The sequence below is a fragment of the Lates calcarifer genome, linkage group LG19, assembly GCF_001640805.2.
Source record: "Lates calcarifer isolate ASB-BC8 linkage group LG19, TLL_Latcal_v3, whole genome shotgun sequence".
Classification (NCBI taxonomy): domain Eukaryota; kingdom Metazoa; phylum Chordata; class Actinopteri; family Centropomidae; genus Lates; species Lates calcarifer.
The window spans coordinates 12,617,052-12,639,970 of NC_066851.1; the positions used below are offsets into that span (position 1 = coordinate 12,617,052).

The 22,919-nt window shown below is 41.2% G+C and overlaps 1 protein-coding gene across 1 annotated transcript in view; it reads left to right on the forward strand.

Annotated features, from left to right (window-relative positions):
- Positions 1–22,919, forward strand: part of mboat2a (membrane bound O-acyltransferase domain containing 2a) — a 39,679-nt gene extending 16,760 nt beyond the window's left edge. Inside the window, exons 2-13 of the mRNA XM_018683976.2 lie at positions 1,657–1,802; positions 7,173–7,250; positions 12,019–12,114; positions 13,361–13,416; positions 15,083–15,137; positions 16,123–16,312; positions 17,056–17,248; positions 17,806–17,909; positions 17,996–18,060; positions 18,278–18,410; positions 19,251–19,402; positions 20,356–22,919. Of these exons, the coding sequence (XP_018539492.1) occupies positions 1,657–1,802; positions 7,173–7,250; positions 12,019–12,114; positions 13,361–13,416; positions 15,083–15,137; positions 16,123–16,312; positions 17,056–17,248; positions 17,806–17,909; positions 17,996–18,060; positions 18,278–18,410; positions 19,251–19,402; positions 20,356–20,506 (1,419 nt within the window). The 3' untranslated portion in view covers positions 20,507–22,919. The remainder of the gene's footprint in view (positions 1–1,656; positions 1,803–7,172; positions 7,251–12,018; positions 12,115–13,360; positions 13,417–15,082; positions 15,138–16,122; positions 16,313–17,055; positions 17,249–17,805; positions 17,910–17,995; positions 18,061–18,277; positions 18,411–19,250; positions 19,403–20,355) is intronic.

Below are 22,919 nucleotides of genomic sequence, written 5' to 3' on the forward strand. Positions count from 1 at the left end.
AAAATACACTCAGGCTAATGCTGCAAATGATTTGGCACTGCACCTGTTAGCCGTGCAGACTTAGAGGGCCTACGTACTTAAGGCTGTATCTGTCCCTTTCCCTCTATCTCCCCCTCTCTCTCTCGCTCTCTCATTAATCATGAAGGTTGCATAGATAATGGATGGTGCTCATGGTGTCTTTAGCCTTTCACTGCTTACTGGCCAGACGGATCTGTTAACATGACCTATATACACGGGCGGGCCATTGTGTCTTCAGACATGCATCACTTAACATGACATTAAACAATGAGGGGTTCTTAGAGGATGAGTGTTCACTTTACCTTTTAAGCATTAAGTGTAATGATTTTTTAAATTAGTCTTGCGTCTGCTTCTCCTTTGTCCCAAATCAGCCTTTTAATACTGTGTTATTTAGTGTAAGACCACAAATCTGAGGTGATGTCATTGTACTGGAATAACAGCCCTCCCATTGCAGATGCTCATATACGCCTTTTATGTTATGTTTGCGTGTATATTTGCATTTGTAAAGGGAGATTAAAGGCAGAGATGACTGACTTAGAGAGGGAATAAATCGGGGAGCTTTTACTTTTTGCCTGTGTGTACAGTACGTGTGTGTGCGCGCAAGTGTACAGTGCAATGATGAGTGTGAGGAATAGATTATTAATAGCAAGACACATCAAACAACTACCCCTGAGTCATCACTCTGTATGGGCTGAAAGGACCTACAAACACAGCAGTGATGTCAGTGATGAAGTGATGAAGAGTCGACAGAGGGCTGCGTCGTGGTCACGATGGTGTTTTTTTCTGAAAGAGTCTTAAAATAATCAAATTGACAGGATAACATGAGCCAGTCAGATCAATAGGACATAATGTACACGGCCTTCCTTCAGGATGAGTAGAGATAAAGTGTTAGTAATCAAACAGAGAGGTTTCCATCGTCCCTTCCTTGATGGATCCAGTCAATCTCACTATTGTCTGGAGTAAAGCCTCTTTTCTGTGCAATTTGGAAACATTAGCAGATGAAGCAAGGTCTCAGACACCCGCTGTAACCCAGCTTTACAATAATGTGTCACACATAATGTGTTTGACCATAAGAGATGTATATACAAATATGATCTTGTAATACATTTTGAAAAATTCTCTTTTTCTTTACTGGAAGATAGAATTCATTTCTGCTTCAAGGGATCACAGCTGTGGTGTTGCACATTCAGGTTCAGGTTCATGTCCATTTACGCACATATGCTTGACATGTTCGCAGGGAAACAGAATGTGTATCCCTCTGGATAACTGCTTTACTTTCTGTTTGACTTGGATTTTTAACCCCTAATAATGACAGAATTCTGAAGCAGCAGTCATTTATATTTCTATTTGCAGAGTAATTCTCCCTGATATTGTATTTGTACTGTTTGGAGACATTTATGCTACATTCATGCAGCTGACATTTGGTATTTACCGTAATTTCCTCTGTACTGCTACAATTTCCACAGTAAACCAGGTCAGCTTTGTGGTTCTCTCTCTCATTATTTCTCATCATTTATTTATCTGCCTTAATATCACTCCAATCTCAGAGCCTGGCCCAGCTTCAGCTATCGGTCTTTTTGGATTTGTCCTGATTTCGTACGTCTGTAATGATGATTTTCTGTGTTTTCCTCTGTGCAGGTTAACTTTGTGGCATGTCAGCTGTTTGCCCTGCTGATGGCTGTGTGGTTTCGGCTCTACCTCCACCCCAGTAAGACCAGTCCCTTTATCAGACATGTGGTGGCCACTCTGCTGGGCTTCTACTTGGCTCTCTTCTGCTTCGGCTGGTGAGTCACTCTGTTTATCCATCAGTTCTTTTATAGTCATCACTGCCCTATTTCACAGTTCCTTCCTTCCTTCCTCAGAATTTCTTCCTACAATATTATGTTGGTGAGATCCTTTTCCTGCACACTGTGGCCGTGGCCCAGTTTGATTCTGTTGTTCACATTTTACTACAGTAAATGCTGTTAGACTGTTATAGTCTAGGATATTGTTGTTGTCATGGTTCAGTTATTCGTATATGAAATGTTATGTGATATAAGGAATAGTTATGTAATGTAGTTTCCTCTGCTGCCCCTGGCCATTTGTACTTTAGCTGTTTTCCTACATTTCCCAGAATGCTTCTTCATAAAGACCCCAGAGAATGTACCTGAGCATTTCAGCTACAGCTAGGTCAATTAATCATTTTGTTTACTGATAGAAAATTGTTAGCTATTTCAATTACCAATCATTTATAACTAATCTTTCAATCAAAAACTTCTCTAAATTTCTGTAGTGTGAAATTTTCCCACTTTTGTCTCTATTATATCATTATGAACTATATATTTTCAGGTTCTGTTTTGGTGGTTGGACAAAATCAGACATTTGAAGATGCTGCTTTGAACTCTGGGAAACTATGATGGCCATTATTAACTGTTCTCTGACATTTCTTAGTGTAAATGACTAATCAAGAAAATAAAGGGCAGATTTATCAATAATTTGAATCATCTTGAGTTGCAGCATAATTTCAGAGACATGTTTAACTTTTATGTGTGCCCTTTAATAGCATGGAAAGTCTCTCTGATTGAGCAAAACAGAGTCACATCCCTCAGGCAAACAACAACAGGTTTTGTGACTACACTGCATAAAGGTCATTGACATATAATCAGAGAAAGATAGACTTTAGGAAATTTTTTTAAATGAATCTGCATGTAACGCTGGCACTCCATTTGGTCTGTCAGAGTGGGTTAGTGTTCTCCAGCCCTGATGATTCGCCGGCTTGCACTAGCATTAGCAACATGCTAACACCTTTGATCTGTGGACTCTGCTTTACAAATGTAAAAACTGCTGCTAAGATCATGTAGTGAGCTTGGATTTGGAAAGAGCACTGCGTGCACATTGTGAAAGAATTAAATGTCACCTGAGCAGCTGAGCTGTAAGTGTAAATGATAAGGAAGCAAACATTTATATTTAATCAAATGAAAAATAAATTGTTGTATTCATAATGCCACATTTATATTCCTTATTATAATGATTTGAAATTAAATGGTCCATAATTTGAATAATTTATTCAAAAATTGAAACAGAATAATGAAGAAAGAATTATTAACTAACACTTTGGGTAATTCTGTCATTTAATGTGAATTTAATGAACTACTTCATAGATTGCTTTAGATTTCTACGTAAATTATTTAACAATTAGTTACCACTTACACAATCTGAAATGGATAATTAACATTATTAATAAGAACTTTTAAGGTGGATCTTTCTGGCTTTTGTTTTCTTGTCCTCATCCTACACCCCTCTCCTTGTTTGCAACTCGTCTGCCATCATCCTATTTTTCTCCTCTCACTTCTGCTGCTCCCCCCACTGCCCTTCCCTTTCTCATCCTCCCTCACCCTGTCCTCATTCTCCTCATCCTTGCCAAAGCAAATGGGTCGATCGGGTAGTAACTGATATCCAATTAGAAAGCTATTGCTCTGTAATAGACAACCCACTGTACCCCTGGCAGAGTGCCTCTCAAAGTGCCGCTGTGCATTTGTGTGTGTACAGGAGATCAAACACAGGAAACATTAGCTAGACCTCCAGCTAGCGAGAAAATGCTAGCCAGGTGAAATGTCACCTGGTCCTCAGGTAATATGCGATGAGAGGTGAGGTGAGGTGCTTAATTTGATAACCTGGCGACAGATGATTCATGTACACGATGCATCTGACACTGCGCTGCGGTTAGATGATATCATTTGTTGTGGCTAGGAGAGCAAGTGTAGTGTCACTCATTCCAGAAACCAAAACAAGATCATGTAGTAAAATAGCATATATAGATAAAGGCATATAAAAGTGAAGCATGGGCTGAAATCTGTAATGAATAAAGCAAATATATAATCTTTTAGACTAAATTCACACAGAATAGTGCAGTCCTTAATAAAAATAGTATAAAGTTGAGGTAAAACATACACTGCCTGAACAAAAAAAAAACTTGCCACCTGGATTTAACTAAGCCAATAGGTAAGAGCCTCCTATTGGATAATTACTGCATGGGCGATTATCTTTCAACAAGTTATTTAACCCCAACTGATGCAATGAGTAGCTTCTCATTTCTTAAACAACCATGTTGAAAGATACATCCTGTGGTCGTTGAAAAGATGTTAGTCTGTTTGAGAAGGGTCAAATCATTGGCATGCATCAAGCAGAGAAAACATCTAAGGAGACTGCAGAAACTACTAAAATTGGGTTAAGAACTGTCTAATGCATTATTAAAAACTGGAAGGATAGCGGGAACCATTCTTCGAGGAAGAAATGTGGTCGGAAAAAATCCTGATTGATCGTGATCGGTGATCACTTAAATGTTGGTGAAATCAAATCGTAGAAAAACAACAGTAGAACTCAGGCTATGTTTAAAAGTGAAAGTAAGAGCTTTTCCATACGCACAGTGCAAAGGGAACTCAAGGGATTGGGACTGAGCAGCTGTGTAGCCTTAAGAAAACACTAATCAGTGAGGCTAATCAGAAAAAAGGCTTCAATTTGCTAGGAGCATAAAGATTGGACTCTGGAGCAATGGAAGAAGGTCATGTGGTCTGATGAGTCCAGATTTACCCTGTTCCAGAGTGATGGGCTCATCAGGGTAAGAAGAGAGGCAGATGAAGTGATACACCTATCATGCCAGTGCTTACTGCACAAGCCTATGGGGCAGTGCTATGATCTGGGGTTGCTCCAGTTGGTCAGGTCTAGGTTCAGCAACATTATGTGCCCAAAGAATGAGATCGGCTGATTACCCGAATATACTGAATGACCAGGTTATTCCATCAATAGATTTTTTCTTCCCTGATGGCACAGGCATATTCTAAGATGACAATGCCAGGATTCATCGGGCTCAAATTGTGAAAGAGTGGTTGCGGGAGCATGAGACATCATTTTCACACATGGAGTCGCCACCACAGAGTCCAGACCTTAGCCCCATTGAGAATATTTGGGATGTGCTGGAGAAGATTTTGGTGAAAAATTAATGCAACACTGGACGACGGAAATAAATCTTGTGACATTGCAGAAGCTTATCAAAACAATGCCACAGCACTGTAATCAAAGCTAAAGGCGGTCCAACAAAATATTGTGTGTGTGTGTGTGTGTGTGTGTGTGTGTGTGTGTGTGAGTGAAATTAAAAGATCATATTCACTGCATCTCAGCAATGCAGCAAAAATACAGTGTGTGTAAAAGAAAATAAGGAGCAATGATCACTGAGCTGTGAATGGGTACTCCTTTCTATTTCTGTGCATCAGAAAGAAAAGGGAGACAATGTTCCTCTGTACAGACAAAGGCAAAACAAAAAGAGGACAAGCATTTTCGGAGTAACAAATGTGAGATGAAAATGAAATTACACAGTTCAAGACTCCTCAGCTTAATGGGGAGATCAATTTTCGCCTGGGAAAATTCCATTCATCCTTTACAGTTGACCAAGACATGACAGCCTCTTTGTCCAAGTGGGTCAAACAATCAATAACTGAAGTTTATCTCTGTGAAAGCCTGCCAAAGAGTTTTATTTGCTACAGTAATTAAAAGACCATAAGCTCATATATATGTCTATAAGTGCATATATTTTACAAAGGTAATAGATATTTATTGTACTTGGCTCAGTGCTCCATGTTAAGTACTTTATCTCTAAATTATAAACTAATTACAAGATTAAAAGTGCTCATTTACATCATTTACATTTCTGATTTGCAGTACTGTAAGTTGAACTCACTGATTCAAAAAGACAGATGAAATTAATTGATAAACTTGCCAAGTGTAGTCAGGTAACAGTGATTTGGAGCCATGCACATGTTTACTGTTTATCCCAATCATCTTCTGCAGCTTGCTTGTGTGTAATGTATGAATGCACCTCTGCACACACTTTCATCTGAACTCTTTTAGTCACATGTGCGCACACACACACACACACACACACACACACACACACACACACACACACACACACACACACACACACACACGTAATAATTTCAACTTTTATTGTACACGCACACACATACACTCCCACTCACTCTGTTCTTAGAGGGCACCTGGCTACAGGTCGTAGGGGATCTGCTTGGCAGATGCTGCAGGGTGTTGGTTTATTTTAGGATGTGTTCCCTCTCTGTCAGACATACAAGCTTGTTTTTGAATGTCACTGGAGAAAACAACCACAGATTGTTGAGCTGTTGAAATGTTTCCTGCATCAAAAGGGGACTGAGTTTGTTGTAGGCTTTTGTTCTGTTTGTTTAATACCACCCAAGTGAACAGTTCAGAGGTTACAATGTCCTTTATTGTAAGAATTTCAAATATCTCTTCCCTCTCCCTTCCTCAGATATTACTGTATTATTAACCCACTTATTATTATTATTATTATTATTTTGCTGGGTAGTTCATTTAATTCACCCACCACTATCCTCCCCTTGTTCTCTGCCAACCCCTGATGCCCTTGCCCTCTTTGTTGACTCACTGCTAACACAGTGTGGCATCTCAGCTCTCCTGGAGGGCTTGACGTCGGCAGCATCACACACTGTGCCCTTCAAAGACCCATCTGCTAGCTGCTGTTGAACGGTGTGTTTGTGCCCTGTATTTCTGCTCCACGGAAAGGGAGAGAGGTGGATGTTTGATCGGCATGCACACACGTTTGTGCGCAATTCACTTTAATGGCGCGACATAAGGAATCTTGCTGGCCGGGAGGAATGGGAATTGGTTAAGAACATAGTCTGACGGTGATTGTCAGCATCCTGTCCTGTGACTGGAGATGACACGTTACTGCGTGGCGGGGGGGGGTTCACATTGCTGATGGTGTGACTGTGGTTTCGTAATGCTGTAATTTCCTCTTCCTAATGAAAGTATGGGATGACAAAACAGGATGTGGGTTGTGATACGGAGAAGAAATAAAGTCTAATATAGAATAAAGAACACATTTTCAAGTAAATAATAAACCAAGAATGAACCATGTCAGCGAAATGTTACATTTTGAATATAGTGCTAAGCTGAGACAGCATTCAGAGGCTCTGGGCTTAAACCTAAAGAATTGGATTTGAATCCTGAACAGCCAAACATCAGCCTCACCAAAGTGTCCTGTAGCAAAACACATAGATGCCCACCTGCTCCTTCATATTCTCATTTGCATCAGTAATGTATTATGTATGCTATCTGTCTCCTCACAGGTACTCCCTCCATTTCCTAGTCCAGAGTGGTCTGTCCTACAGTGTGATGGTCTTCGCCGGCCTGGAGAACATGCACAAGTAAGCTCAAGTGGGAGTGTAAATGAACTGTGGGATTTGATTTTTAAAAATGTACCAAACTGAACTGTGACCTCAGGGTTCCCAGCAGTGTCAGAATCACACTGAGCCGTAAAAAGACTCATCATTTACAACATAGATAAACCTGAAAAAGGAACTGGAAGCATGACAAAGACTTCTGTCAAAGCTGGAAAACCCCAAATCTTGTCAGAAATGTTACATTACCTATTAGATCATATAAATGCTGCCAATTAGTTGACTGTGGTTCAGTCTCATATTTGCGTCTTCATCTGTCAGTGTTTTTGTTTTTTGAGGCACATGAGCCTGGGTCACGATGACAATGACTCTGCCCCCGGGCTTCCATCTGTGACCATGGCTCATCAACACAGCCACACACACACATGCACGTGTGCGCACACACACACACACACACACACACACACAGACACACACACACACACACACACACACACACATACATGTACACACGTGCACCCACACATGTATACACACATTGTGTTTGATGTTATTTTTACCGCTGGGTGAGAGCACTTAAAAATAGATGCTAAGAAAACATTAATCACATTTTTTCCCAAAAGAGAGGGCTCAAAACCCAATGATAGAACCACAGTGGCATCTTGACATCCAGCAGCATTTTACATCAAATGTCACATTACATATTTCCTAGACGTTTAACCCTCCACAAACTGCATCAGTGAGCTTTTAGCCTGGTGTTCTCTCTCTTTTGTAAGTGGGTAGATAAGCAGTTTCCTGCACTCTCTTGCTGTCGCTCTTTAGGAAGCTGAAAGTGTCACCCATGCCAAACCAACACACCTCCACCACAGTCAGAGATAAAGTTCACCCAGCCCACCTCCCACCCCTGGAGGGGTGAAGGTGCAGCTCAGGGGCAGAGAGAGGAGGAGGATGAGAACCGCAGGGGCAGGACGTGCTGACACGCTCATATTTGCCGAGGGCGTTGAACCCACTGCCTCTAGTTTTTGCTTAACAAATTAGTTATTATCGCAGCAACAGGTTGAGATTTAACTCTAGCCTCTGATCTTTTGCCAGCTGAGTGTGGAAGTCATCCCAATGTCTAACCCATGCCCTTTGCTCTTTGAACTGGTCTTGAGTTGATTATATTCCAATATGCAGAAGTAGGCTTTGGTGAAACTCCCACTTTGCCTCATTAGACACTACCTTCTCAGAAATATTACATGTCCTTTCCACTCTTCATTTGTTACTCATGTCTTATTCTATCTAATCTTCTCCCAATAATAAGGTTGCCCTGTCTCCCAGTTTGCCTCCTTCTCAATTTTTTCCCTATACCCTCCAAATTTCCTCTACTGTTACTGTATCTCTCATCTCAGTCTCTCTGTCGGCCTCTTTGTTCCCACAGAATTACAATGCACACTGAAGGATTTATTTATAGACCACTGCTAATGATAATACTGCTGAGAGACAAAATGTGTCAGATTAATGTTGAATGTACAGGATAAATTGGACAAATGATCACTATTAGACTTTCCTGCTGCAGTGACAGCAACCAGATTTCATGTACAACACACCACTCCCAAGACCAGTGCACTGTGGCAGGACTTATGTTCTCTATTTGTTGTTCTCCCTCTCAGGCACCCGGCCCTTGTGGGAAAATGCACAGTGAGTGCAGTGTGACAGCTTTATGGAGTTGCAAAAAGCTTTTCTTTGCCTGACCCCCCCGGACTGTGGGGCTTGCTGTGAATGTGTGGATCTAAACTCACCAGACTACTTTTTGTCTATTGGCAGTGGCATCATATTTCATACCCCATTCACTCTCGTGCAGCTCCGGATCTCTCACTCCCCCCCCCCCACCCCACCCCTTCCCATTTTGACTGTTTACCTGTTGGATGTAGCATTCCCGGACAGACCAGGGAATGTTCCAGACGCTTTCCCTGCGCGTGAGCACAGCACTGCCTGCTGGTTGGTGGGAAGGAGAGACAGAGGACCGTGAAATCGTTAGATATGGTGTAACCAATGAAGAATGGCTGTGACAGCAATGCAAGTGCCCTCTTGGTGCTAAAGAAGAACCATGACAAAATGATAATATCTCAGACTACTGTGGAAATCAGACGGGGCTTGATACTTGATGCAATACAGTATTTCAACAGTCATACTCTGTACTTTTTTTTTTACAGCATGGTATGTTTAGTATTTTTCTAGGTCGCTAGCTTTCAAAATTTTTGGCTTGTGACCTTTAAAATAAAGCAGTGTTTTGTTAGCAACTTGTGTTTACTAGTAATAGTAAAGAATTAGGTTGGAAAGAAACACAATCATAGAAGTAGAAACTTGTTTTTCCTCCCTTCCCTTCCTGTTATCCATCTTGCGACCCCTCCGATGTATCTTGTGACCTCCTCTACGAGCTCTGGCCCACAGGTTGGGAACCACTGTCTAAGCTAGCATTGTCTACATATGTCAGTTTATTACCTGAAGCAGTGGGGGTCGAGCAGCTGGCTCTCAGACAGGGTTTGACATGGAGGAAGGAGGGGTGACGCTGACAGCTGAGTTTTCTCCCTCTAGCTATTTACCCAGTATCTCAGCCCTGGCTGACCTAGAAGCTCAAGAACACTAAAGCGAAGCAGACGCTTTCAAACGCAGGGACACTGAGATTTAGCTCTCTGGGATGATCTACCTATCCCCAGGAGGGCCTCCGTTGAGGATAAAGTTGAGGAAATTTTCTCTATATGCTATTTATTTGCAATTCATATGAGTTTTGGTGCAAGAGCATGACTGTGAACTTGACGGTGATAAGTGTGCGAATTACTGCCTCACAGTTGGATGCTCAACAGATGGAAATTTCCTCTGGATCTGTGAACGCATTTGAGCAAGCATGAAGTGTGCCTCGAGGCATTTTACTATGTGTACACAACCTTAGAGAGAGATCTTGGTGTGTTCAGACATTCATTTATAGCCTGTTTGTTGTTTTCATTGCTCCATGTGCGGTGTGTATCCATACCTGTGGCTCCTGTGTGGAGCCTTGTCTCTGCATGTTGACCTGTCTACTGCTGTCCCGCAGCGAAGAGAGGAGTGGGGGTGGGCTGGGGGACCAGCCTACTTTAGTCCCAGGCTCCATCTGATGCCTTGAGTGGAAATGAAACACCCCCCTCTGAGCTGTGAATTACACAAACACAAATCAGATGAGGATGAAGTCTGGATCCCTGGTGGTGGGCTCGCTGCAAATATAGCTGCTGCAGCACATATAGCTCATATCCTCAGTGATAACTACAGCTGTGTTCTGCCAGTACAGAGAGCTGAGCTTGGTGAAATAGGGTTGTTGCTATGGACTGAAAATGTCAGTAGAAAAACTTATAAATATTAATATATGTCATAAGGTCAAGTACTACTGAGCATATTTGAACTTGCAGGTCTAGTATAGTTATTCTTTTTTATGTCCCATTAAGAATCCATTTAACCAAGATTGAAGCTTGTGCCATTTAAACAGTTGATGGAGATGTTGGTTTGATTCAACTGAGGTCACTTAGGCTAAAACATCTGTTCACTTCACTTCTATAATTAACTTTTAAATAAAAACTTCCACAGCTAATCTATTAAGGGTGAGTTTACAGGCAAACAAAAAAATCCTGTCTTCTGTTCTTTCTGGAGACTGATGTTATTTTACCTGTCTAGAACCATTATAAGGACTATGTTAGCTAGATAGCACTGAGGATGTCCAGTATAGAAACCTCAGTGAGATCCAGCACTGTCCCAAAAATAAATTACTTGCAATTTCACACATATTTAATCTAGTATTACTCAGTGAATCACATCAGCACATTTGAATGAACCCTGTTGCTGTGGTGCTGGTCTGGGAATATGGTTTCTATTGTAAAGAGCCACTGTCTCCCATATATGTAGGATGCTGAGGAATGTTGTGTACACTTATTTACCCATAGAAAACCTGCCAAGAGTGGGTTGGATACAAACACAGAAATCTCATGGCACATAAAAGGACTGTGTAATGATTATCTTCTCTTCACAGTGCCTTCTCTGAGGGTTTTGTGATTAATAGTTGTGTGTAACAGTAGTACTGAGTCTGAGAGAGCTCTTGAAAGGTCTGAGAATATTTTATATTCTAGCCATGTGAGTGGCTTATTCTCTTTTGTGCTTTTTTGTTTCAAATTCTTGGCATTAAAGATCAGACGATGTATTTGTTGTATCTTGGACTGCCGTTACGGTTGGCTCTCAGAATCAGGAGGTCCCGTTATGTCTTATCTCCAGCACAGCCTCGCTTTGCTGTACTCCTTCTCACAGCAGCACAATCCTCTTATTGTTGGCAGCAGAAGAATGCTAGCTGGCTAGCTAGCTTTGACTTGGGCTGACTCAGATGCTTTGTACCGCAGGCTTCAGGGCTGCTCTGTCTTTGGTCTTCTGTTGAAAGGTTGCGTTGTCCTCTGTCTCCAGCCACAGACAGTGGCACATTATTGGAGCCTCCTCTGCCCTTTTGTCCAGGTTTTGACCCCCCCCACCCCTCCTTCCTGTTTCCACAACTTTGCCCTGTTTCCCTGGGCACTGTCTTTTGTACTGCATTGAAAAAAAAAGAGGAGCCTCTCTCCTCAGAACTATGAAATTAAAGGTTTATATTATGTCTGCCAAGATGAAAAGCTCTGTATCACTGTGGAGGTTAAATTAGAGAGAACAAATACACCAAAATGTAATAATATAAGTGTCAACCATTTTTTTGTATTTTGTAGCTATTTATTTTCAATATCCTTTACTTTTTCTCCCTTTCTCTGCACAGGTACTGCTTCATTGTGACGCTCGGCTACCTGATCTTATGTCAGATCACACGAGTCTACGTGTTTGACTATGGCATGTACTCTGCAGATTTTACAGGGTAAGCTACACTAACCACACAGAGCTGTTTATAATCATTTTTAGTCCTTAATTAAAAACTAAAGGCCTCCCTTGATCTTGTTTTTTTTAAATCCCAAATGGAGAATAAATGATGCTAAAAAGAGAAGTTACCAGTAAGAGTCAGTGGAATATTGCACATGACTCAACCAGTCTGAGCTGAACAGTAACGAGAGCTTGTCACACTGCTCAGCTGTGTCCGCAGGAGGACGTCGATAGGGACTACAGTTCCTTGTGGTTGGTTCCCACTCCTCCAGACTGTCTGACAATTCAAGCAGACAGCCTGCACTCCCAGCAGGGTGGGGGTGGCTAGTTGCTAAGCAACCCTTATGCAAACCCATACTGCCTCTGCGAGGGCAGAGATTTCACTCTTTCAACTACCTGCTGTCCCTCAGTTTTTCTTGAAAATGTCAAATTCACAGTGTTTCTCAAAATGCCAGTGTGACCCTCACAGTCGGATGTGCTTTGTTCCACGGGACCAGGCAGTTGATAATTTTTTTCAAAACCCTGTGAAGAAATTTTATGAAAAGACAAGAAAATCTGTGGCCCGTTGCTTGTTTTCGACTCTGTAGCTTAGCTTGATGCTGCCACCAGCAGTTTTCATGCATGAAATTAGTCAAGAACTTGGACTTGCTGATGCAAGCATCAACAGAACAGTTTTGTATATCTATATGCAGGCTGCAGCACGTGAGAGCACACTGTGCAGCATTATCCCTATCCTGCTTTGATAGAGAGCGGTTTCATTAAGTCAGGAGGAAGACGGCTGAGTAGCACAGGACTGGAGTGGGGCCCGAAGAAAAGAGAAGAGTCAAAAAAAAAAAAAAAAAAAGCTACAGGAAGTTAAAAAAAGGTCTGCAATTATCCTGGAGGAAACTTCCCTTTTTGAAGATTCAGCTGCAGCTGATACTGTTGTTGGATGAATTGCCATTAGTTATGTGATGCCACAAAAGGTTTTCAGAATCCTTGCCATACAAAATGCAATAATGTTGACTGAATGAGTCAAGTTAAAAAAGTCCTGACTAAACTAAAAACAACAAATATCCAGAATAAAGGTCAAGTATGTAATCATAATATTTGCTGGAAAATATCAGCTTGTGAAGAACAGCTGAGACGAGTTGGTTGTGTGTGTGTGTGTGTGTGTGTGAGTATTTATGTTGTAAAGAATGGAATGGGTCTAAAATTGACAATATTAACTTGGCCTGTTTCTGTTTTTTAATGCTCTTTATTAGGCCCATGATGGTTATAACACAGAAGATCACCAGCTTGGCATTTGAAATACATGATGGTAAGATAAGTGTGTGTGTATTTAATGTGTGTGTGTGTGTGTGTATCCTCTGTGTTTAAAAAAAGAAAAAAAGAAAAAAAAGGTGGCAGACATGACAGAAGTGAAAATGCCGCTTCAATTCTCTGTGGAGTTTAAAAACGGATCACATGGCCACGTTTCCGATCCAGTAGTTGTCCTCTGAGTAGTGAATGGACTAGTGAGCCAGAAAGAGAGCATAAACACAGTTATGTAATGGAGCAATGACCAAGTATTCACCCCCTCTTCCTCCTCCCCCCTCTCTGTGTTTAATGGCTGACTTTGAACACACGCCAAGTTTGACCTAGACTGTGTTAAAAATGGATTGGAAATCATTCAACCATTTATTACAAAATGCACAAACCAAACCAAGGCATGTGTAGTAGGCTAGTCATGCGACATGAAAGTGCTATACACCCTCTGACTTTTAAGGCAGAGCAGCTTTGGTTGATGCGCATAGGGTTCCAGTTTATCTTCCACTGGCTGACCTGTGTTTCACGCCGCTTCATCTTTTTGAAGCTAATGGGAGAGTTTTCTGCCATAATTGAAGCGCCAAACACGAGGTAATGAGCAATAAATAAAGATGGTGACTTGACACCAGAGGGTTAAAATAAACAAGGGTGATCAAGTATCGAAGAGCGAGGAGAGGCTGGGAGTTGAGAGTCGCTTACAGCTTTTTAGTTTCCACTCTGAGTCTTCAGGCCCCTCAGGATAGTCTAGACTGAACACAATCAGCAGTGTAATAACAATTTGTATATCAGTGTGTGTTGGTGGATGCATGCAAGTGTATGCAGTGCAGAAGTATAGTGTTTGAAATTCTGTTCAGATCACTGCTTCTCCTTTCAACTGTGGCTCTAATGAAAAACTAAGACTGTAATCCCCATTACCCTCTCATACCACTCTGTTTATACTTTAACACATGTACACACTGCACTGTTTTTGCTCTGTGTTTTTCATACAGTAAAAGTGCTCAAAGAGACTGCTCATATTCCAGCTCTCAGCGCCTCACAGCTCATCTTTTCATTCACTTGACCGAGATCAGAGGTTTAATTGTGGCCAGAGGAGAAGCAGAATTGAACTAAACTTAGCTCAACCTTACATGTACCCCTCGTTGCCAGAGCTGGCCCTGAGTCCTCAGTCTAACGAGTTCCATAACCGCAGGTCTTCATAAACAAAGAGCAGACTGATTAAAACAAATTTACTCAGCTACGTTTAGCCCACAGAATAGAGCCAACCTCTACAAACCCTCTCACTAACTCGTGTCGGGAATATTTGGCCAAGATTGTATTATTTATTATGATGGGGGCCAACACAAATGTACGGCCAGAACAATGGAACAACCTGTGTTAGATGATGAGTTCCTGTGAGGTTATGTACACAACCAGCCTGCTCTCCCTGTTGCATCATCTCTTCTCTCCATTCTTTGCTCCCCCCCCCCCCCCCTCTCTCCTCTCGCCTACTGCTGACTCAGCAGAAGGAAGCTGGCATTATTTACATTATAGGTCCATTCACACATGTCCTTCATGACCCCTGAGCCTGTGTGTTGCAAGCTAGCTCTGATGCCAGCTAGGTCCTCAATCTATGAGAGTTAGCACTTGTCATTACTTGGTCCATATACATGAATTAAGTGCCTCTTTGTGTCTGCCTGTAGGTTTGACCAAGCGAGAGGGCCAGCTGACTCCCAGTCAGAAATACCTAGCTATCAGGTATGTGACTCAGGTATGTTTTTACTGCTTCAGATGATGGGTTAATTCATTCGAGCTGAATTAAAGAGTTCATGTGGTTTTGAAGTAGCATTCAGCAGCTCAGTCTGAAAGAAATTATGCTCTTTTATTTTAATAAAGGCTTCATTGCTCTCTTGCATATTAAATCACTGCCACTGCCCCTCCTTTCAGGCTCTCTCTCTGGCGCTGTCAAGTGGTTGTTAGGTGCCCAGTATCTAGGAAACCACACATTTACTACTCTCATGTGACCTGTATTGCAGGAATGCCCGTTCCCTCTCGTCTATCCTGCATTACAACTGCAGATTTTTTTTTTCTTCTCCTAATCGTCAGTATTGGAGCTGGTAGTGCAGCTGATTTGTGGGAAGGATGCAAAAAGCAGAATTTGAGCTGCTACTGTAAGTCAACAGGGAGTTAATATGTGACAACAGATAAGAGAACAGAGAACAGGCCTGACGTCCTGACATCAACATTGTAAAAACTAAATGCCGCACAATCATCTTCAGTTACACCCCATCATGATATCAGAAAAACACTGGACATCTATAAGACACAGTAAATGTAGTTTACATATAAGGCTCCAAATATGATGTGCCAAACCATTTTTTGGTCAGTAAGTTGCCAACTCAGGACTCAGTTACAGGAAAGCAGCATTCGAAACAAAAGCCCCTGTTCAAGCAGTTGGATTGTTGCCTCACGCCTCAGGTTAAACTCATCTAGGAAAAGCATTCAGACTCTCCCTCCTGGTTTCTCATTGGACAGGTAGCCATCCCTACATGTGGTATTTTCTCTGGTATACTGTTGCACTGTATTTTAAGGAGACAGCTGCTCTAAGGCATGAATTCCTGGGTTTACTCAGTTTAGGATCATTGGACCAGACTGTGTAATGAATGTGAAACAATATAACAGTAAATCTATGAAAATATTTCTTCTAATATATCTACTCTTGTTTCTCCCTGCGGCTCACCAGTCGGATGCCCAGCTTGCTGGAGTACCTGAGCTACAACTGTAACTTCATGGGCATCCTGGCGGGGCCCACCTGCTCCTACAATGACTACATGGCCTTCATCGAAGGCACATGCTATGAGCCGCGCCACCACCAGGAGAACGCCAATGGCAAGGAGAATGGGAAGTACAAGCAAAGTGAACCCTCGCCCAAGGTACAATGCACCTCTGTGGAGGCTCTGTATAGCTGTTAAAAACACACTTCAGTCCCACTCAGCTTGATTTCTTTCAGCTGAAAAGAAGATCTGGTAAAATACAGACATATCACACATGAATAGAAGTGCAAACCCCGGGTGAAGCCTGCAAACACTGTGGTAAAATAGACCCACAGTTTGTCTTATTTCGGGCAAAGAAACATTCCAGTGTGCTTTAACCTCTCAAAGAGAGCACTTGAAATAATAATGAGTGGTTTTCATATTGCAAAATTGGACTTTTAAACTATGCAAGTCTCTTTTAAGTGCATATTTGGGTAATGTTTGAAAAAGACACAGAGTAGAGGAGTTTTTAGGAAGCCTAGGGTAATTATAATGTGTTTGGTTCTCTTTAGAGGAACAGAACTGAGACATTATTGAGCATTTAATGACCCACATGTCTAAACCTCAAGGTTATTTCTGTATTCTTACTGCACAATGCATTAATAATTTAATTACACTCCAAGATTTGAGTGTATGTTTATCTCACAGGAGAGAGGAACAGAGTCGAACGTCAGACGTTGCTAAATATAAAACATGAAAGAACGCTCAAGGACTCGAGTTAACCTCGACTTAACAGTGTTTTTAAAGTATAAGTATCACGTCTCATAATGTGGTTCTTGCTCTTTTTTGAATATGATGCAGAGTAATGGGTTTGAACAGGACTGATTCTTTGTATCCCACTCTCTCCCCTCTCCTCCGCCCAGAATGACGTCATCTCCAAGCTGTGCACGTGTGCCATCTCGCTGGCCATCTATCTGTCTCTGTGCAAGCTGCTCCCCGTGGAGCACTCCATAGACAATGACTTTGTCAGCTCCACACCGTTCTATCTTCAGGTCGTCTACCTGTACTTTGCCATGCTGGCACTGAGGCCAAAGTACTACTTTGTCTGGACACTTGGTGAGTTTTGATATGACTTTATTACTGCAGTACCCATTTCCTCCCATCCACTCATTTAATATGAAGATACAGTTTTTTTTTTGATTGTTTGCATATCAAAATTAATTAATAAATTAGGCTCATAAAAGAGATTGGCAGCACCAAACAAAGTCAGTGAATTTAGAGATGAAGCAGGACTTAAACAGATGTGAATTCCATGTAGCAGTGTCACTGCTTTTGTTTTTGTTCAATGCCTCTGCTCCTTTGAGTGGTATGAACTCACTGAGCTGTTCTGGGTTCAGAGATTTTGGTTATTTTTAAAGTAGCCTGTGTGCTGCCTAAAAAAGAAGTCCAAACTCTTATTTAACACATTTGCTGAAGTAACAGTGCCATCTAGTGCTGAGTGCAAAACTGCAGCTCTTCATTCTTTCCGAATGACAAATACTCAAGTGATGCAGTATCCCCATCTGTTTCTGTCATTGCTTCACAAACTGATGTATTCCAAGGATGCATAGCCGTTGTCATCCTTCGCCATTGCTGTTATAGCACTCAGAAACATTTGTCCCTCTCTCCTGCAGCTGATGCTATCAACAACGCTGCCGGATTTGGCTTCAATGGATACAACAAAGATGGCTCCCCGCGGTGGGACCTGATATCAAACCTCAGAATTCTGGATATTGAGGTCAGGCTCTTTTTATGAGATCTATTATATCCTTATAAAGGCCATTTTCAACTAAAGCTTTAAAGATGTTTATGATCTAATTTCAGTTTGCCACCAGCTTCAAGATGTTCCTAGACAACTGGAATATCCAGACAGCTCTTTGGCTCAAAAGGTAAAAGCATTCAGGTTGTAATACTGTACCTTGTTGTACAAAAGCACACATTTATGACTTGAACTACTGTCCATAATGTGATTAACTGTGATGACAATTATCCCTTTTTATACTTTTTCAAATTCAGGCTGAAGTCTGCAGTGAAACTTTTCATTTGTTTCTGCTTGAATTGTTTTGACCAAACACTGGGTGTGTTCTCCGTCTGTCCTATCCCCAGGGTGTGCTATGAGCGCTGTCCCATCAACCCCACTGCTGCCACCTTCCTGCTGTCGGCCATGTGGCATGGGGTGTACCCCGGCTACTACCTGACCTTCCTCACTGGCATTGCCATGACCATGGCTGCACGTGCAGTGAGTACACACACTGTTTCTCTCGATACAGCACCTATTCTTGGGGCTTTCCTTGTCGAATTGAACACTATAGATAAAATTAAGATTTCTAGAGTGGTATATTGAGCTCTCGCAGCTTAGGAATCATAATATGATGAGTGAATCCTGTGTTCATTCTGCCGTTACAATCTATTTATTTGTTTTTCCGGTGCCCTGCATAAGTCTAAGAGTTCTTTAGATTCACCACAGATACTTAGCAGACCAATAAACATGCAATAAAATCCTTTTATGGAGAGTAAGAGGATAATGATAAAGTGGAATATCGCTTTTACCTCATTTTAAGTGTGAGGCCATTACCACTAATCTTTGCTAAACCAGACTTCTTCACTTTCGGTCCCGTGAAAGAAGGAGCCAAGAGGATATTTATGTAGAGAGACAGTGGAGTGTTTGTACAGGAAGAAACACACTATAATTCAGGATAATCTACCTGAAGGACAGTTTGATTAACTGAAATGCCAGTGCAGTGAATTTTGTTGTGCAGGTGAGCTCATGCAAAGACTTTCTTCCTCTACATCAAGAGTCCTTACACCCAATTACACCATAAAACTAAAGGCCAGCGCCACTCAGATGTGTCTAGAGATGGATTTCTCTCAAGAGTTACAAGACTGAAAAAGACAGGAAGAGATGGCAGATAATAAGCAGAACCAGGCAGTAGCAGCATGCCCACCATCTTGAAAGATTTCAGAAACTAGGTCAGTTAGCTCAAGTTTAGTTTATTGTGCAGTGGAATGAGTGGGCTGTAGTTTACGTTTAGCTTCTTGTTCATTCCAACTCATAGGATATGTTTTCCTTCTCTTCCAGGTAAGGCACAACATCAGACCGTACTTTCTGGTCTCTGACTCGTACAAGTGCGTCTATGATGTCATCACATGGGCGTGGACTCAGGTCGCCATCAGCTACACAGTGGTGCCATTTGTTCTACTTGCTGTGGGACCCTCGCTCAAATTCTACAGGTATGTGTGTTTGAATTGTGCATTGCTGCTTTGAACCATTTTGCCTAGACTATAAGAGAGAAAGCCATAGGCTCTGCTTTTCTGTGAAGTAATTAGAAGAGGGAGTTGTGCACACCACTGTTGTGTATGATAATTGTAATATCCAGCTTGTAAATGAAGTTACTGCCTACAGTGTAGAAATTAACTCTTTTTCATTAACCTGGTTCCCTCTTGTCGGCTGTAACAGGCTGTTACAGTTAACGAGACAGCTTAATGCGCGAAGGATGGCGAGGATTGATTACAAGGAAATAAAATGAGCAGCTCAACAGTGCTCGGCCGCTGCCGTGACATAAAGGGCTGACAATGGCCAGTGTCACTCAGGGGAGGGCTGCTGTTAAATCGACACGTGGTAGCTAGACAGGCAGCATAAAACAGACTCATTAAAGAAGCAGGGAGGTGGGAGAAGGAGGAGGTGTAACTGTAATATAAATACAGTGCTATGTATTTTTTTTAGATTGGTAACATAACAAGCATAATTGTATAGTTTGGGTAATGGTAAATGTTTTTCCATATTTATTTTAGTTTGACATAGACTGGTCTTGTCTAATTCATGTGACGACAAGAAGTAGCTTTTTTAGTTCATTTTATCTCGCTTAATTTAAAACTTTTATATTTCTTTCTGCTGTAAATGACACTTCCTGAGCCACCTATGGCTAATTGCAATGCATATTATAAGATAGGTCAATACTCCCACCTCAAAGCGCTAATGCTAGTGTCAGCTTGCTAATATTGTCAATATGACACTGATACAGTGATATCCAGCAGTTGAAATTGCCATTTCTAGAGCAACTCTGCCAAAGAACTGACTTTTAAAAAAATTTTATGTTCTGCTATGGATTTTCTCGTTTCATTCTCCTGCTAATACCTATAATAAGCTTTGGTTAGATAATTCTCACTTTGTATTGTTCGTGCAGGTCTTGGTACTTCTGCTTACACCTCCTGTGTCTGCTGGTGGTACTGGCTCTCCCCGTCAAGTCGAGACGCCGGCAGGTCAAAGAGCAGCAGGACGGCTTACAGAAGGACGGCCTACATGGACGGCCAGACAGAGCACAACAGCACAGATAACAACTGCAACCAGAAGGACAAAGCCACATGAGGCTCGTGACGGTGACGCACACGCGGTCCCCTTCAGCAGCAGAAACACTGAGACAAACTAGAAACCGCTGAGAGCTGGAGCGCGACGAGTCTGTTTACTCGACAAAGAACCAAATATCGGATGCTCTGAGAATCCTAACAGACAGAAAACACAACGTCAACGTCCTGTCAAAAACTTCCAGTAGCAAGGATGACAGCAATCACACTTCTGACATGGAAAAGAGACTAGGATGTAACAATGGCCACGGTGTAAACTAATGAGTGATAGTGGTTACTTTACATTACATGAGTGGAAATGAAGACTTCCAAGCTGCCTTAAACCCTCTATGTACTCAGTTATGATGGCACGCTGTAAGAACCTAAATGCAGCCACGCCATTTTGGTGTTGGGTTATACAAACAGAATAGAGGTGCAGTATGTGGAGGGTTTTTGTCATTGTCTGGATACAAGCCTCTGTTAGGTGAAAACAGAAAATGTTGTTCATGTAAAAGAAACATAACCTTTATCATCAGCTGCCAATTTCAAACAGGCCTTAGGATCCTCAAAACATTGTTTGATTTCTATGTCTTTTTTAAAACCTTTATTCGAGAAGAATTCACATTGTATGTGTTTTTGTATCTAGATGTTTGTGACAACACTATTTGAAATCCATTCTTAATGATTTGTTTTTTTTTTTCTGGTATGGATTGACAGTGAAATTCAAATTTCGTCCTTCTCCAGCAGTGGAAAGTCTAAAAAGCACTTGAGTTACTAAATGGATTTCTATTTCTTTTTATATTTTTCATATCTGCTGCTTTTTTTTTTCAAACATGACTCATCAGATACATGTGTGTTTCAAAGGGAGTTTATTTACCTTGTTGTGATTTAGCTTTTTTTGTGTGTGTAGGATTTCTGACTCTGGGTTCAGGGGTGTGATGATTATTATTACAATTTTTTTTTATGTGTTCATATTTTTCACACAACAGGTTTCCTCTATGTTCAAATGTCTTGCCTCTGTAATACTACAAGTATCCAAAACTATTTAATAAATGCAAGTCCTAAGTAATAAAATTGTATAATTGGTGGAACACAGTGGATTAACATCACTGCTGAGCACTTGTACAGTTTAATTCATCGTCCTAAATCTGACAGATGCAACAGAAATCTAATCAGATTGCCACATTCACTGAGGACTATTTCAACCGCCTGAAGGTTTTGTAGCCATAATTATTACAAGCCAATTAAATGTAAAAGAAAAGTTTCCAAATTGATGCACTGTTCATGATAACACATACTGCGTTCAGGCTATAAATTATTTAAATGTGAAACTTGCATTTGTCTGTGAGGAAATCTGATTTGGTTATTTATGTATGTGACATTATAATATTGTACAAAATTCAAAGACATAGACCAGCTGTTGTGGTAAATCGGTCTTATTTCATATTGTGTGCTCTTATGTTAGATTAGGGGTTGTTTCAGGGTGCATTTACTGTATTGTGTAAGAGACACTGGTTCCTCATGTTGTTTCGGTCCATGGCTCACCTTAAGCCTTTCAAATCATACTGTTTACTCTTTACAACACACAGCAGTTCAAACAGCCTCTCCTGCGATGATACTTCACTGTATCATGAGACATTTTTGGGGATTTAGTGAAGAAAACGTGGGTGTGGAGAAGGCAAACTAAAAAGCACCTAACTGTTGTTTAAAACAGTCAAGTGACACATTTTTACGTATCTGTTAGAGCAGGAAATAGTCTTGGGATTTCAAGCCCACAATATCATAAACACTTTGAAGTTGTGCTTTTTTTTCTTAAAAAAATGTCAGTAAATCGAGTTAGTTTGGTGCATTTGTGTTATGTAAAATAATAACAAAGCAGCAGAGGTGAGCTTTGAAGTATGGACCTCTTTCATTTCTGTTTAAGACTTTCTAACATTGCATATTCCTGCCATAACTGTGTGTGTACCAGTATTCATTGTGTTCCGTACGTACATGTTGATGTGGTCTCAAGTAAACTATATTTGTAGCCTGGGCCCTGTGTGTAGGCAAGTGTGGCCCACCTAAGGGAAAGGGATGTCATTCTACAAACATAGCGATTATTGCACTGCATGGCCACCCAAACCAGCAGATCAATGCAAACTGCTCCATATGTCCAAAGTGCCAAATCACGAATGGCGCATTTTGTTTTTGTGTGTATGTATGCATGTGTGCCTGCGTGTGTGTTTGTGTGTGTGTGTGTGTGTGTGTGTGTGAGCATGTGTCCATGTAGTATGTGTGTGTGTGCGCCTGTGTAACATAATGGTTATTTTTGTGTCAGAAGGAAATTTATTGAAAGATTTGTATAACAGTACATTAAAGTTCTGATTTATGTGGCAAAATAAAGAGAAATTATTTTTAAACACTAAAA